The sequence below is a fragment of the Mus musculus genome, chromosome 2, assembly GCF_000001635.26.
Source record: "Mus musculus strain C57BL/6J chromosome 2, GRCm38.p6 C57BL/6J".
NCBI lineage: Eukaryota > Metazoa > Chordata > Mammalia > Rodentia > Muridae > Mus > Mus musculus.
In genome coordinates, this window is record NC_000068.7 from 74543631 (window position 1) to 74560333 (window position 16703).

Genomic DNA, 16703 nt, shown 5'->3' on the forward strand with positions numbered 1-16703 from the left:
GGAACAAAGAGACTGTACTTTTTGTTTACTATTGTATCCCCATCAGACATTCAGTAAACATTTGTTGAAAGAGAAATAGATATTAGTACATGTGCTGGACAGATTTATGTCTACTTGATTCAAACTGAAGTCATTTTAAAGGGAACCTCAACTGAGAAAAATGCCTCCATAAGATCAAGCTGTGGGCAAACCTATAGGGCATATTTTTTTCATAATTGGTTACTGATGGAGAAGGGCCCAGCCCATTGTGGGTGGTGCTACCCCTGGGCTGGTGGTCTTGAGTTCTATAAGAAAGCAATCTGAGCAAGCCATAATGGGCAAACCAATAAAACATCACCCCTCCATGGCCTCTGCATCAGTTTCTGCCTCCAGGCTCTGGCCCTGTTTGAGTTCCTGTTCTAACTTTGATGAACAGTGATATGGAAGTGTAAGGCAAATAAACAAACACTTTCCTTCTCGACTTGCTTTTGGTTATGGTGTTTTATCATAACTAAGACAGTACATTAGAATTAAATATAACCCTGTACTTCAAGATCTTGAAAATTAAAAAGGTTAGTCCTTAAAAAAATTTAGTCCTGTATAATCAATCTCTTGAAAGAAATTTCATTTTTCACCATTCTCAAACACACATTTTTACATGATACAGAGAGTTGCCAGGAATGTGAATGGTGGCAAATTTCATTTTACATTTCCATCCAAGCTTTATTGCTTTTTAATATGAGACAAAAATCTTTCCATCTTCTATTCCATGATAATACAAGCATCTAGGCAGCAAATAGTTCTATTTAATATGTATACACACAGATCCCTACTTTTTTTACTTTTTATGCTATTCCTTCATATCAAAAAGATCAGACAATAAAAATTCCTTACCAAAAAAATATTAGGGGAAGATCCTTCAAGGTATCAAAAGAAAAAGAAAAAGAAAAAGAAAAAGAAAAAGAAAAAAAGAAAAAGAAAAAGAAAAAGAAAGGAAGGAAGAGAGAGAGAGAGAGAGAAAGAAAGAAAAAAAGAAAGAAAGAAAGAAAGAAAGAAAGAAAGAAAGAAAGAAAGAAAGAAAGAAAGAAAGAAAGGAAGGAAGGAAGGAAGAAAGGAAGAAAGGAAGAAAATCCAGAAACCATTACAATTAAAAGAAGTCTAAGGAGAAAAGACAACTAAACATAGCATAAGACTCAAATGGGATCATAGAATAGAAAAGGGTAATGTATCGTATAGCTATAAGCATACCTTCTTGCTGTGGTAGCAGAAGAAACTTGGGACAAGAACAAACAGAACAAACAGAACTCTAGAACTTTTTAAATGTAAGAAAAAAATCGAAAACAGTAATTATATGCTAAGAATAAGATATCCTACAATATACCCAAAAGAAATACTATATTTTAAGTTCTAAAATTTTTGAAGGGGGTGGGACTGGGAAAAAAGTAGAGCAGTAAAATGTGTGTTGCTCAGGTTCAATCCCCAGGACCCACAAGATGAAAACACAGGCGTGGAGTTCCAGTGCTGGGAAGGCAGAGACAGGATCTCTGGAGCTTGTTAGCCACCAACCTAGCCCACTCGGAGAGGCTGAGAGACCCTGTCTCTTAACACAAAGTAAATGCCACCTAAAGAATATGACAGCATGAGTGTCCTCTGGCCTCCACATACACGCACAGCTGCACACACAACAGCATCCCCCTCCACATACACAGTTAATATTTTAAGGTTAAAAAATGATACACTGATGCCTTTATTCACTAAGGTATCTGCCTATTAAGCATTCAGTACCATTTTAATGTCTTTATTAATTTGAGGTGAAGGGATTTGTATGCCATGGTGCACATGTGGCAGTCAGAGGACAACTAGCAGAAGTCAGCTCTCTTTCCAACATGCGGATCCTAGGGATGGAACTTAGGACATCATGCTTGGCAGCAACTGCTTTACCCACTGCCTCCTCTGGCCTGTGTACTCCTTCAATGTGTGTACTCAAATAAGTGATCATATTAGAATTAAATATGAATTCTCTCTAAGACTATCTAGAAGCAGCACAAGTATCCAAAGCAAATGAAAATATCAGCAATTTTTCTATAATTATGATTTGGTGTCAGAAGAAAATTTTCATTTGGTTCTTCAAAGTGTCTAAGTAACACTTAAATTCTCAAAATAGGCCTGGTGAGATGGCTCAGCGGGTAAGAGCACTGACTGCTCTTCCGAAGGTCCTGAGTTCAAATCCCAGCAACCACATGGTAGCTCACAACCACTTGTAATGAGACTTGACACCCTCTTCTGGTGTGTCTGACATCAGCTACAGTGTACTTATGTATAATAATCAATAAATCTTTTTTTAAAAATTCTCAAAATAACTTATTTTAACTAAATGATAAAATACCTAAGAATGTTTTTTAAATTAATAACCCCAGCTTCCTATAAGTAGCACATTACAAAACATATTGGCCAGCAGTATTACTTATTCAAAAGATTTCTTAACACACTATTAAATGATTCCTACAGTCAAGCTAATTAGCCATATCCATTATACCAGTTCTTCTGTCTGTGGAGAGAATACATAAAACCCAGTCTTTCTAAGTTTCAAGTACACAATACAGCATTGCTAACTCTAGTCACCATACTGTACTGTCCAGGCATCTTATTCACCTTTATAACTACAATTCTGTGTCCTTTGACCAATACCTCCCTATTGCTCTCTTAAACCCTATATCTTGGGAAACAATTTCACACTCTGCTTCTATGAATTTATTATCTTTTAAGAATTAGTACTATATACACAAAATTGTTTGGGACTGGAGAAATGGCTCAGCAGTTAAGAACACTGTCTTATCTTCCAGAGGTCCTGAGTTCAATTCCCAGTAAACATATGATGGCTCACAACCATCTGTAATGGGATCTGAAGCCCTCTTCTGGCATGCAGGTGTACATGTAAGTAAAACATAAATAAATTTTTTTAAATGTTTCACATATAACAGAAGTTTTTCTATGATTGCTTAACAGATTTAAAAACTATACTGATTATGAAATGGGAATTTCACAAGAAACACACACACACACACATATATATATACATACATATATATATTACTTTAATGGTATATGAACTTTTACCAAAAGAGCAATTTTAAAAAAAAAGAAAAGAAAAGAAAATTAGAACAAGTTAATATTTCTCTAACCCAAAATCCTAGTTATAAAGTCCAAGAGAATAAATTCGTCTCACTCAGCAATATCAATTAGAAAACGTAAAACTGTGACTCATTTAATCTGCACAGTCCTTGTGGATATTTAGAAAAGATTACCTTCTCAAAGCTATAAATGCTAGTGTAACTTTAAATCAGCCTTTGCAAGAATGAGAACTGCAGTTTTCTATGTATTTGATATTCTTCAAGGCCACAAAACCTAAAAAAAACTTACCAGATTCAAGTGAAAACAAAAATACAAAAATTAAAAGCTAATGCAAACTCAAAATATCTTCCACATCTACTTTAAGAGATATTTTATGTCAGCATTTAAAATGACTTCTAGAAGCAGATGAAGTAACTCACTAGGTGAAGGCACTTCCTTCCTAAGTCTGAGAGCCTGCGTTCAATCCCTGTGACCCACATCAAAGGAGAAGGACTGAGTCAACTCCAGAGCTGTCCTCTGACATGAAAGCCTTGGTACATGACACACACAATAATAATAAATTAAAATAAAATGACTTGAAAATTTACATAATACTTAATACTTGATGATTATATGGTACGCAATACTTCAAAAATTTGCTGTTATATGAAATTCAGTTTTCTTTTTTCTCATTTTTAAATTATTTTACTTTTTTATTAAGTAAATGTGTTCTTTTAGAAAAAAATTTAGCCTTTGCAAAAACCTTCATTCTCCAGAAGGAAATCATAAAAATGAAGATATTAATAAGATATTTCAAAGATTATTATTATTTACAAGGTGAAATCTTGTAAAATATAGGTGAAAATACTTACATTTTCAGATTAAAACCAACTATATACTTTAATCTTATTCAATATTCCAACTTATCAACATATTCCCACAAAACAAAAACAAAATAAAATTAGTGTTATCTACCCTAAGTAATATGTCAGATTACCAAAAATACATTAACATAAAAGCATTTAACTTTTACACACCACCAACACACACTTGTAAACTCACTTGGATAAATACGGATCTTTCCAACAGCAGCAGCAGTTTCTACAAAGTTATTTACCTTGTCCTGGCTTTGCAGTTACAGCTGCTCCAGCAGATGGCGGCTCAAACTCCTGTCAATTACAATAATGTTTAAATTATACAGTAGCCTATTACAATGGATAAGTTGTAATGGAAAAATAGTGTTATCAGTTTTACCTTTGCTTTCTTTGAGTCTGGATCAAACCTTTCAAGAATTAACTTAGCTGTCTTATAAGTTTCTTTTTCCATGACTTCTTCAAGCTACAAACAAAAATTTCCATTAATTGTCAAATTTTGAAACATATACTATTAATTTTTTATAAATCTTATTCAAAAGGTATTAAAGTATCAATCTTAGAATTAAGGAAGATAAAGTCACTCCTTCCTTTTTGTACTTATATCTAGCAAATGTATCTAAATCGAAAGATTTTCCTGCAATCAAATAATAAAAATCTAAGCTTTTAAAATAGTGTCTAACTTCTAATATGTTACTTGCATTTTAACAGCTTTTCTGCAAGGAAATACCAAATATCACTAATTGTTTACATATAATGAGGAGAATAATTACATGCACCAACTTCAATAATGGAATGTGCAAAAATCTATCAGCCATCATTATTGGAAGTTATTAGACATGACAAGCAAATGACAGGCAATTCCTCAGATTTATTTCCTCACAGCACTTAATGCTATTAATTTAAGAAGGTCGTTAGCCAAGAGCTTTACAAAATAAAATCTCTGTGCCAATTAACTGCTGTCAGCATCGATTTTAGATTATTTATTAGCAGAAGCAATTAGCTTGCTGCAAACATGGTGAAAACTCTAGCTGAGGGAACAGCCATGGAATTTGCTCAAGTGACTCAAAAACAAACCTTCCCCCCATCCTCTTTTCTTACTTAGATTCAAACATCTTTAGAAGAAGAAGAAAAACCAATCACGGAATTTAAGTAAAGTTTTTACTAAGTTCTATCTATGCTCACGCTAGAGACTGTAATTAAAAGCTTCATTGTTATAGCACTTTGTAAGCCTAATATGGGGGTGCAGTTTTAAAAGTAAGGAATCACTAGTAAATAGTTCAATAGTTATGGTCCAATATCAGAAAAAGCAAAATTTTAGTACAAGACAGTCAGTTATGACAAATAATTAGTGTGCAATATAAAATGCTTTTGGAAAAACTGGAGCATGACCCTTTCCTTCTTGGTGACCAATAACCAGTTATATTTGTTATTTGTCCTATTCATTCCAAGACACTTATCTTAATAAGCAGCTCACATCACATTTACTTAGTTAAAGCATAGTTTTAAAAGAAATGCCTTGCCACAATTATAGTTAATAGACTGCCCATTAAACATAAAAATTTAAGTCCTTAGAGGAATGATTTATAAATCACAATTTAGTAAAACAAAAATATTTTACTAGTTATTTCAAAGTTATAATAAATTCTCAAGATGAACAATTTTCTTACGTAAAATTTATTTTGGGCTAGTGAAAAATTAGGAATGGAGGTAAAGAAAGAGTATCATGAAATACATCCCCGAATCAACATCATGAAATATTAAATAATTGACTCTCTCACTAGACTTTTAGACCTATATTATGCAACAGAGCTCTCAGTAATGACAGAAATGCTTCTACATCGGCACAGTAAAGTTACTAAGATGAATATGGTAAATAAACACTTAAAATGTTGCTTTGTGACCTAGAAATTAAGTTTACAGTTCTATTTCACTATAAATAATGAAAATGTAAATAGTCAAATGTGACAAGTAGCTACTGATTCGATCAGCATAACTACAGATAAAATCTATTGCTAGGTTTATGATTGGCATAATAAGAAAATTAAGTCAGTCTCCGAAAAACATTGTACATTTTCTCCTATTATGTGATTCCTAAATTTGGCACACACACAAAACCCTATACATGACAAGAAGAGAAAGTGGAACTGTCTATGGGAACGAAGGGAAGTAATGGAAGCAAGGACCATAGGGAGTATGAGATGGAACGTGCTCAACATATAATATATACTTGTACAAAGTGATCCTATGGAACATAATAAATAATGAACATATGTAGGGAAAGGTTTTAAAAGATAAAAAGGTTTTAAAAATTTTTTAAAATTAGATACAACTATAATCTTTAACAGAAAACTCAAAGTCAAAATGCTATTTCAACAACTTTATTCCTGACAGATCAGGAAACAATCACCTGTGTGTCTGTGTTTCATTTATTTATCTTAAATAAGATTAAATTTAAACACTAATAAATCCAGTCCCATTCTCCTTTATGTTTTTCAATTTATCTAAAATTATTTTCATACAATATGCACCTCTGTCATGAGATACTGTGCCACCACAGGCAAGTGACCAAGGGCTAAAACCTTGAAAGCCAGAAACCAAAATAAATTGTCCTCAGTTTAAGTTGATTACCCTGTCACATCAACAGAAAACTAAGACAATTTATTACACTCTAGGCAAAAGTACAGAAAACTGCCCATATATACTTGATTAAATTTCATTTTATGAGTTTCTACTTAATATCATACTATCAGCAACTACGACCATTTCCATACTTTAATACTAAGAAAATATGTAAAATCATTAAGACAAACACCAAGATCAATTCACTTGTTACAAACTTTAGATGCCAACCTCACACTAATCTCTCTCTCCTTCCTCTCTCTCCTTCCCCTCTTCCTCCCCCCCCCTCTCTCCCCCCCTCTCTCTTTCTCTCGCATGTTTCTTCCGTGGGGCTCTAACACAATCTAGGCTCTAACCCTCCATGCCTCATTCAGTTCTCCAATGTGAATTATTTACTTGCTTCTTGACTTCCAATTAACATAAATTCTCAGAATTCAAAAATCCACACACCTAAACTACTTTTTCCTGTATATTAACTTAAGAAAATCATAATTTAATTTCAACATTAAAATACTGTCAAAAAGGGTTCCTTGGAGAATCACTAAGGTATAATATATAAGCATTAATTACCCTTTTCTTTCCTTTTTTTTCTTTTTCTTTCTTTTTTTTTTGATTTTATTTATTTTATATATATGATGAGTACATTATTGCTCTTTTCAGACACACCAGAAGAGGGCATCAGATCCCATTACAGATGTTTGTGAGCCACCATGTGGTTGCTGGGAATTAAACTCAGGACCTCTGGAAGAGCAGTCAGTGCTCTTAACCGCTGAGCCATCTCTCCAGCCTAATTACCCAATTCTTAACTGATTCATATAAATTAACTTTAAATAAAATTTAACTTACTATCTTTTTCTTCTGGGATTTTAAATCATCCAATGCTTCATCTAGAAAACAAGATTTAAATCAAATATTAAAATGCCTAAATATAAGAATCATCATAAATATTATATGTGAAGCAAACACCAAAAAATGTTCAGAATTTCTCTAAATTTATCCCATATGTAGAGATAAAAATTATCTTTATGTTTACCCATACATCTCATATTCTTCCTGTATTATACAGTTCAAGATTCAGAAAAAATTTAAATGGACTTTATATAAACATAATTCTTAATATTTTTTTCAGAATCAATACTTTTTCTTTTCTTTTAACATTTCATTCTCATTAATTTACAAATACCAAATCTCCTTGTATATACTAATAATAAAAATATTCTTTGTTTATAAGAAGTATATCACTTACTTTAATAGACTTTTGAAAATCTTTATTATACCTGAGAAGAGACTTCCAAAGTATTATCAGTAGCTTTTCAAATTTAAGGATTTCTAAAATGTACATACTTATTTAAGTTAGCAGAATGGAACATGAACAATCATGTCAAAGGATATCCGTTAAGCCAGATATGATGCTGCACATTTAATCCCGGGAAGAATCACAGACAGAAAGATTCCTGTGAGTTCAAGTCCAACCTAATCTATATAACAATTACTAGATGTCAGGGCTACAGGCTGAAATTCTGTCCCCCAAAATAATTTTTTAGATAAAAATAAATAATTTTAGAGAAAAAGAAAAAAGGAAGGTTTAGAGAGATGGCTCAGAGATTAAGGGCACTTGTTGCTCTTGCACAGAACTCAGCTTCAATTCCCAGCACCCACATGATGGCTCCCCACCATCCTTTATCGCAGTTCCAGGGAATCTGATACCCTCTTCTGATCTCCACAGGCACCAGATATTCATGGTGCACATACATATATGAAGGCAAAACATACATTAAATAATTCCTTAACAAAAAAAGATCCTTTTACAAATATATTGTTTCTATTTTTTTCCTGTAGAAATACTTAATTAGCAAAAACAAGAAGTAACTCCTGCAAGTTGTTATCTTGCCTCCACATGTGCACTGGATCAGAGTTTGGTTCCCAGCACCTGTATTGGGCACAACACAACCACTTGTAACTCAAGGTCCAGAGATCCAATGCCCTCTTCTAACCTTCACAGACATCTGTACATACATGTGATATATAAACACATGCAGGCACATACATACATGTATAATAAATAAAGCTGTTTTAAGTGAAAAAAAGTATATTCAAATAGTGTTTGTTAGAAATTAAGCATGTAATTATATTTAAACAGAATAGGCTCTACCAAATAAGTAGAGAAAGGCAAAGTGTGAAAGTGTCTGAAAATAAGTGGTTATTTGTGCTAGAGCACATATTCTAAACAGGACAGAAGTGAGATTATATGCAAGGAGCATACATACTTTAAAGGCCATCTATTCATAAAACCTTACTTATATACTGAAGCAAAAAATCTTTAAATCAAGTAGTACTTATAAAACTACTAGAAACTTGATATTTTATATTAATATTTTATTCATGTCTAAGTATGATAATATATTATATTTGTATTTTTATTTCTCTAAAATATACCTCAAAATAATAGGCAGTGAAGAAGGTGAAGGCAAAATAAAATTAAGAGAGACCATGAGTTGATAACTATTTAAGTCAATCATAGGTACACAAGAGTTCAGTAGACTACACTTGTACAGTGAAAATAAAAAGAAACATATCATATAGAAAGTTCATTTAAGATAAACTATAGATATATAAAGTATATATCTCATTGAACACAGAGCAGTCGAGCTGGTGCATAGCTAGAGACTTCACCCCTGGTGACACTAGTGTTCATGGCACTGGAGGTCCTTTGCACACTACAGAGAAAGGCAAACAGCAACTCAGCTACAAACCCTTTGCACTACAATGGTGACTTCTCAGCATGACCTGCTAGTGCAATAATGACACAAAAGTTGTAGGAGTAACCAACCACTCTGATTGGCTTTAAGGCCCTTTCCATGCCTGACACTGCTCAGGTGGCCAAAATCCTGAGAAGAGACAGGCCATGGACCTAGGGAAAAAACTAAATACTACTATCTGCTAAAGCAACAGTACTCAATCTTTGAGGGGGGTCAAATGACCCTTTCACAGGCATTGCTCAAGACCATCTGTATATCAAATACTTGTATTATAATTCATAAGAGTAGCAAATGATAGTTATGAAGTAACAACAAAACTATTTTTAAGGTTGGGGGTCAACACAACATGAGAAACTATACTAAGGAGTCACACAGAATAAGGAAGGTTGAGAACCACTGAGCTATAGAAACAGAGCAATAAAATGACATTCTGCTATACCCATAGGTCAATACCTCACTCAACCATCAGAGAAACTTTCTCTTGTAGTAGACGGGGAACTAACAGATGCACAACTGGACCATGTGAAAGAGTGAGAGACTTCAGAACATTCAGTCCTAAATGAGATGTCTTCCTTGGACCTCTTCTCTCAGGACTCAGGGAGAAATGTGGCAGGGACAGCAGAAAGATTGTTAGAGCCAAGGAAACAATGTCTTCCAAACAGGACAGGTTCACATATCAACTCAGAGGCTTGCAGCAGCATGGACCAAGCTTGCACGGATTAAAGGCATACATGAAAGGCAGATGTGAATACAATCTCCCTGTCCCTATCCAAAAAACTGTCTCCAAATGACATCTTCTTGCAAAGGAAATGAGTTTTCTCCAGTGGAGTCTCACTGAATGGGACCCACGCCCCACAGGAGATAGCCAACACAAAAGGAACTTAGAGGTATTTTTGCAGACTTTTTGGCTCTCATTGCTTTGGTTGAACTTTTTCTTTTTTGTCTTACTGGTCTTTTGCTTCTATATTATGATTTGTGATTTTTGTGTGGGTTTTGTATTTTGTTTTTTATATATCTGGGTATGTGTGAGTTTCTTGTGATTTTTTTCTTTGTTTAGCTTTTTTTATTGTTTTATTTTAACCATTTTTTTTCCTAAAGAGAGAAAGAATGGAGCTGGGCAGGGAGTATCTGGGAGGAGTTGAGGGAGGGCAAACAGTGGTCAGAATATATTGCCTAAAACAATTTTTAATTAATAAGTTTCTTTAAGTTGTGTTTGTTTGTTTGTTTGTTTTTAAACACAGGGTTTTTCTGAATAGCCCTGGCTGTCCTAGAACTCACTCTGTACATCAAGCAGGCCTCAAACTCATGAAGATCCATCTGCCTCTGCCTCCTGAGTGCCAGGATTAAAGGTACCACCACCCAGCAAGATACTTTTTAAGACCTGAAAAAAATCTTTACAACTTGCACATATATAAAACATATATAGAAGCAGATTTTTGTATTTGTATATTTCAACTAAAACCAAGCTAAAGGGCTGTGACGTTAATGAGAGTAATACAGTTAAAAGAAAAAGCTAGAGAGATGGCTTGGTGGTTAAAAGCACTCTCTGCTCTTGAAGAGGACCCAGGTTTAATTCCCAGCACCCACACAGCCACTCATAACCATCTGTGACTCTAGTTACAGATCCAGGGGATCCACTGACCTCACCTAGACTCCATAGGTACCAGGAACACACATGCAAGTAGAACCCACATGTACATAAATTAAATTAATAAAAAGAACAAGTATGTATGTACAATATTTTACTCTGTACCAATGTTGTCCACAAAGATTAATTTAACAAATACAATTTGCTTTTATTTAAAAATGTTTTGTATAAAAAAAATCCTAAATAAGAATTGACACATACAGACAGAACCTTCTTATACTCATGACCTTTGTTATGTTGTACAGCAAACAATCTGACACACCACACTATCTCAAACCATTTCATAATTGGCTTACAAAATAGCACACAGTAAGATGAGTTTGTTTGTTTCCTTAATATAGATTTATAAAAAATATTTAAACTTACTATTTCTCTCTGTTCTCTTGGAAAAGAAGAAAATAAGTACAGTTCTTAATGTCCAGATGCTAGAGAGGAAGCAAAGTTCAAAACAAAATCCATCATTACAAGAGATAAATCAGAATCTACAGGCAAAAATAAAGTTTCAATTAGAGTTAGACATTTCTCTGTATGTATCAAAAATCAAACCCTGACTGTTTTGTTAAGAATACCAGAGGATCACTGACATTCCAATAGGTGAGTTCTCAACCTGAATCCCAGGGGCCCCCTGGAGTTCCTCAGGAACTATCGAATTCATTTCTCTAGAGAAACCATTGCTTCTGCCAATTTCCAAAGGGTCTATAAATCCCCCAAAGCATTAAGAACAGTACTATAGAATGCTTTATTAATTCCATGCTATTGTATTTATGTGCATGAGTCTGTGCATCTGTATGTACGTATGTGTGGAGATGCTCAAAGAGGCCAGAAGATGTGCAACTCCCTGCAGCTGAAGTTAGGGTTGGAAGCCTACTGACATGGATGCTGGGAACTGCACTCAAGCTCTCTGAAAGAGCAGCACAAGCTCTTAACCACTGAGCCATCTCTCCAACCCCAAGAATGCTTTCTAATATAAGTTCCAAAAACTGTTTCCTATCTGTTCCCTTGTGTTAACAGGCAAGCATGTTTTGCTTTTCCAAACAAGAGTATTATTACAAATCCCTACCATTTAACATTGAAGAGATCTTTATTCAATAGAATAAGCTATCTGGAGAATGAAATTCAGAGGCGGAAAAAAGCCTTACTTTCAAATAAATAATAAATAAAATTTAGCTAATAAATAACTCCTTTTAAAATGTTATGGTAGTTAACTTTTTAGACTTTGCACTACTAAATATATCCAATAATATTAAAAGAATTAAGAGAAACTAAGAAAACAATCCTATCACAAGGTTGTCAAGGTCATCTCTACTATAAATACAGGCAACCATAGGCCAGCCACATGGCTCTGCTTGTCAAAGTACTGTGAAAACCTGACAACTTGACATCAACCACCAGAACCCACATATAATCAACCCACAGAACTGTCCACTGTCCTTCATAAGTATATCATGGCATGTCTGCCACCACACACACACACACAAACACATGAAAAGATTAAAAATTGATCATAACAGGCAATTAAATTGAGTCAATAATAATAATAAAATCGCCCAAATCAAAGAGACTCAGATGGATTTACTAATAAATTCTATTTGACTTTTAAAAAACTAACACCAATGCTTCTTAGACTACTACATCATATAGAGTGGGAAATAACACTACCAATTTTTTTATGAAGGCAGTATTATCTTGATACAAAAAGCAGAAAGCAAGAAAATTATAGGCCATAGTCTCCCTAAAGACCACAGAAATATAAAAATTACACAAAATATTTAAAATACAATTCAAGAAAGTATCAAAAAGATCATCTGCCATGCCATGCTGATTTTGTTCCATAAATGTAAGGATAGTGCAAGAACATATAGAATCAATAAATATAATACACCACATTAATGAACTCTAAGACAGAAACCATGTGATCTCAATAAACACAGGAAGAGCTTTTAACAAAATCTAATAACCTTTCATGGAAAGATTTTAAAAATCTGAGGAAAGTAGTAATAAAAAAATAATAAAGCTATATAAAACAAACCTATAGCCAACACTATAGGAAGGAAAACAAAGCATTACCTAAAATCAAGAGCAAGAAAAGTTGTCTACTATCTCTACTCTGATATAATCGAGTACTGTTTAAAGCCACCTACAGTACTAAGACAAGATAAGGAAACAAAAGATACAAATAGGAAAGGAAAAGGCCAAAGTATCTTTATTTGTATTTGATAGAACTTTATACATAAGAGACCCTAAAAACTCCCCCAATAAACTGATAAAAATTCTCAAAGAAGCAGGATACAAAATTAACTTTTAAATAGCAGCCTTCTTAGGAAGGGAGCTGACAAACAATTGGGAAAACAGTCCCATTTACGATTGCTTCAAGAAAAAAATTAAATACTTAGACTAAGCCTAGCCAAAGAAATGTAATGAAAAGTTTTCTACAATGAAAACTTTGTAAAACTGAAGAAATTTAAGACACTAAAAGACATGCTATCTCCCAGACCCACGCTCATGGACTAGAAGAATTAAGACTGTGAGAATGACTATATTACCAAAAGCAGTCTACAGACTCATTCAATGCAATCCCTACCAAAATTCCAACATCATTCCTCACAAAAATGTGTGTGTGTGTGTGCCTGTGTGCATACATGTGCACTGCGTGTACACGCATGCATGCACAGGCACTGGAGGTCTCTCCTACCTAATTCCAAGTTAACTACGGAGCTATAGTAATAAAAATATCACTGAACGGGCACCAAAAAAAAGAAAAAAGCACATAAATCAGTGTAATAGAGAAGACCCAGATATAAACCCACAGTGACAACCACCTGACTTGACAAAGATGACAAAAATATTCAGCCTTTTTAGCAAATGACACTGGAAAAACTCAACATCCTCAAGTTAGAATGGAAACTAGATAATTATTTCTCACATTGTACAAAAAAAAGAAACCAACAACACAGCTGAGAGGTGGCTTAGTAGCTAACAGCACTGGCTGCTCTGTCAGGAGAAAAGGAGCTCCAATCCCAGCGCCCTATCAGTCGGGCCTCCTCACACTCAGACCTTCAACAGATCCTCTCACAACCATGACTGACTAGATGTGACAGAGGTGACAGTGAAGACAAAGTCAGACAGAGCTCAGATTTGGGTCCCTCTCCTTGTCTTTCTCTCTTGGATCAGTGACTTTGAAAGTCAATGAGCCTGTGAGAAACACCTAATGAAAGGCTGAAACTTGCTAAGCAATGTGCAAGACTGAAATCAGATTTGAAAAGATTACCAAAAAATGCCTAAAACTATTCCAGATGTCCTCATTGTATTTAGGTTCAGAATCTACTTTGAAAGTGGCAAAACAATCAGCTCTGGCATGATTTATAACTGCAGCAAGGAAAATAAATCCACACATAAGCATAGATTTACAAGATATGGCCTAATAAAAAGACAAAGATCTCCAGGAAACAAGCAAACAAATATAAAAACAGAATGAAGTCGAGCGAAGGCAAAAATAAATGAAGTAAGCCAGAAACTGGATGGTGGCAGGCGTAAACTCTGCAATGACTTTATCTGCTATGACTGCAGACACAATTAGGCCTTTAGATGACTGCAGCCCAAGCCAACAGCTTAACTGTAATTTATATAAGAACAAAGGACTCTGAAACAGTCACCCATCTAAGCTGCTCCCAACATTTCTTGTCCTTCAGCAACTGTAAGGGACTTATTAAGCAACTAAATTCTGGGGCAGTTTGCTACATAGCTATAGATAATTCATACACACCTCTAAACTGTGATGATGTAGTTTTATGATAAGAATACACCAAATAACTAACACTAGATTCCAACATGATTCTTTCAGCAGCTACCAAAGCAGTGAAGAGCTATTAAGCATTGTCTTTTTCAAGGGAAGAGAGATAAGGAGAAAAGTTAAACACCACTTATTCACAGCGAATCCCCAGAAAACAGTCCCCTCTTATTTACAAGAAATATGCTCCCCAAAATCCTACAACCCCCGCCCCAGTGATACCTGAAACACAGATGGACTGAATCCTTTGCATCATTACCTTACTAATGTACTCATGTTGTGACACTTTAATATAGTTCCTCATGTTGTGGTGACCCACAATCACAAAATTACTTTGTTGCTACTTCATAAATGTAATTTTGCTGTTGTGAATTATAATGTAAATATCTGATATTCAGGATACCTGGTGTGCAAGAACAAAAGCAATTGTGACCCACAGATTGAGAACTACCGTACAGATGGTTTTTCTTAGATGCCATCGAGCACTGCTACCCTGAACAGCGTTAACTTGGCCTCCTTGATGCTTTCTTTGCTGTACTACTCTTGTGGCTTGGGCTCATTATTAGAGTAAAAATTAGAGTTAGCTAAAAGACTGTGATATCGTGGACAATCGATCTGATAACCAAGAGGGCCGCCACTAAGAGACTGACAGGTCACATATTATAGTATAGATCTACTGAACAAGGGGATGGCTGATATTCTGGGCAGGGCAGTGTGGTATAAATGCCATCACATTACTCAGACCAGCAAATTTAAGTTGTGCCTTTTTTACTTATAGAATATTCCATTTAGTTATTTTCAGATTGTGGTTAGCCGTAGACAACTGAAGCCATAGAAAGCAAAATCATAGATAAGAGTAACAGTTGTACTCTGAGAAAGATTTAGAAGGGAAAAAAAAGTACAGAGAGGAAATGAAACCAGAAAGGGATTGCAGAGACAGTAAAGATGGAAAAACAGATTTCTCTTAAATGAGTATATACTTTTTAAATCGTATACATAACTTTTAAAATGTAACTATAAAAATTGGGATATATTCTCCTCAAACCAAAACTGCCCCCATTTCTGGACAGTCAATCCTTTCAGGTTTTATCAGAACTACTCCTGAGAAAAATCAGCTAACAAACAATACTTCTTGTGTCCACTTTCCAAGATTAACAAAGGCCTTGCTCTTAAAAATGTTCTGTTGCCATTTTTCATGCATACACAAGTTCTTACTCTAGGGCTAAGTTAAAGGAAATTATTTTGTATTTTATTATAGAATTTAGAAACATAATTACAGTAATTCAGGGATCTATGCTCTACTTATCCCATCTAAGGCTTTCCTCTCCTAGTAATTAAATGAAATTTATGGAAAAACAGACATGGTTTTGAAAGTGTGTGTATGTGTGTGTGTGTGTGTGTGTGTGTGTATGTGTGTGTATGTGTGTGTGTGTGTGTATGTGTGTGTATGTGTGTGTGTAAAAGGGCTAATAATAGCACATTCTCCATTCTCACCCAATTCCTGCCTTAGAAATCATTCAAACAAGATAAGAATAAAACTGTAGTCGCCTTTTCTGATAAGAATGGAGTTGCAACTATAAAACCCGAACTTCAGAATAGTCACAGAGAGGCCAGCAGGATAAACCTTCCCAAGTGTACAGTCTACAGCTGGTGTCAGCAAAATGATAAGAAACATAACTAAAGAAAAGGAAAGAGATAAAAAAATAAATTATTCAAAAGTGCTCTATTTCTAAAGAGCAGTCAGTATTTCTATGACAGGGAAGGAGAAAAGAGATTCTGACCCATGAGAAAATACAGTTGCCTAACTTCACTAGCTGGGAAAAGATAAAATTTCACATGTAAATCTAGATAATAAAGAAAATTCCAGTCAATCTAGAACACATTCCATTAATCCCAAATAAGTCTCCCACAAATAACTGGCACAA

The 16703-nt window shown here is 34.5% G+C and overlaps 1 protein-coding gene across 9 annotated transcripts in view; it reads right to left on the reverse strand.

The window, feature by feature from the left end:
• Lnpk (lunapark, ER junction formation factor) overlaps positions 1-16703 on the reverse strand; it is a 64623-nt gene that overhangs the window by 28795 nt on the left and 19125 nt on the right. For 6 of the 9 annotated variants that reach the window (XM_030252057.1, XM_006500145.4, XM_006500146.4 and 3 more), the window contains exons 5-8: positions 11358-11416; positions 7431-7471; positions 4345-4428; positions 4208-4259 (exon numbers count right to left, since the gene is read on the reverse strand). In XM_030252057.1, coding sequence (XP_030107917.1) covers positions 4208-4259; positions 4345-4428; positions 7431-7471; positions 11358-11416 — 236 coding nt within the window. Of the gene's footprint in view, positions 1-4207; positions 4260-4344; positions 4429-7430; positions 7472-7830; positions 8265-11357; positions 11417-16703 lie in introns of those variants that run through there. The other 3 variants (XM_006500147.4, XM_030252058.1, XM_011239769.3) reach the window with 2 other exon arrangements.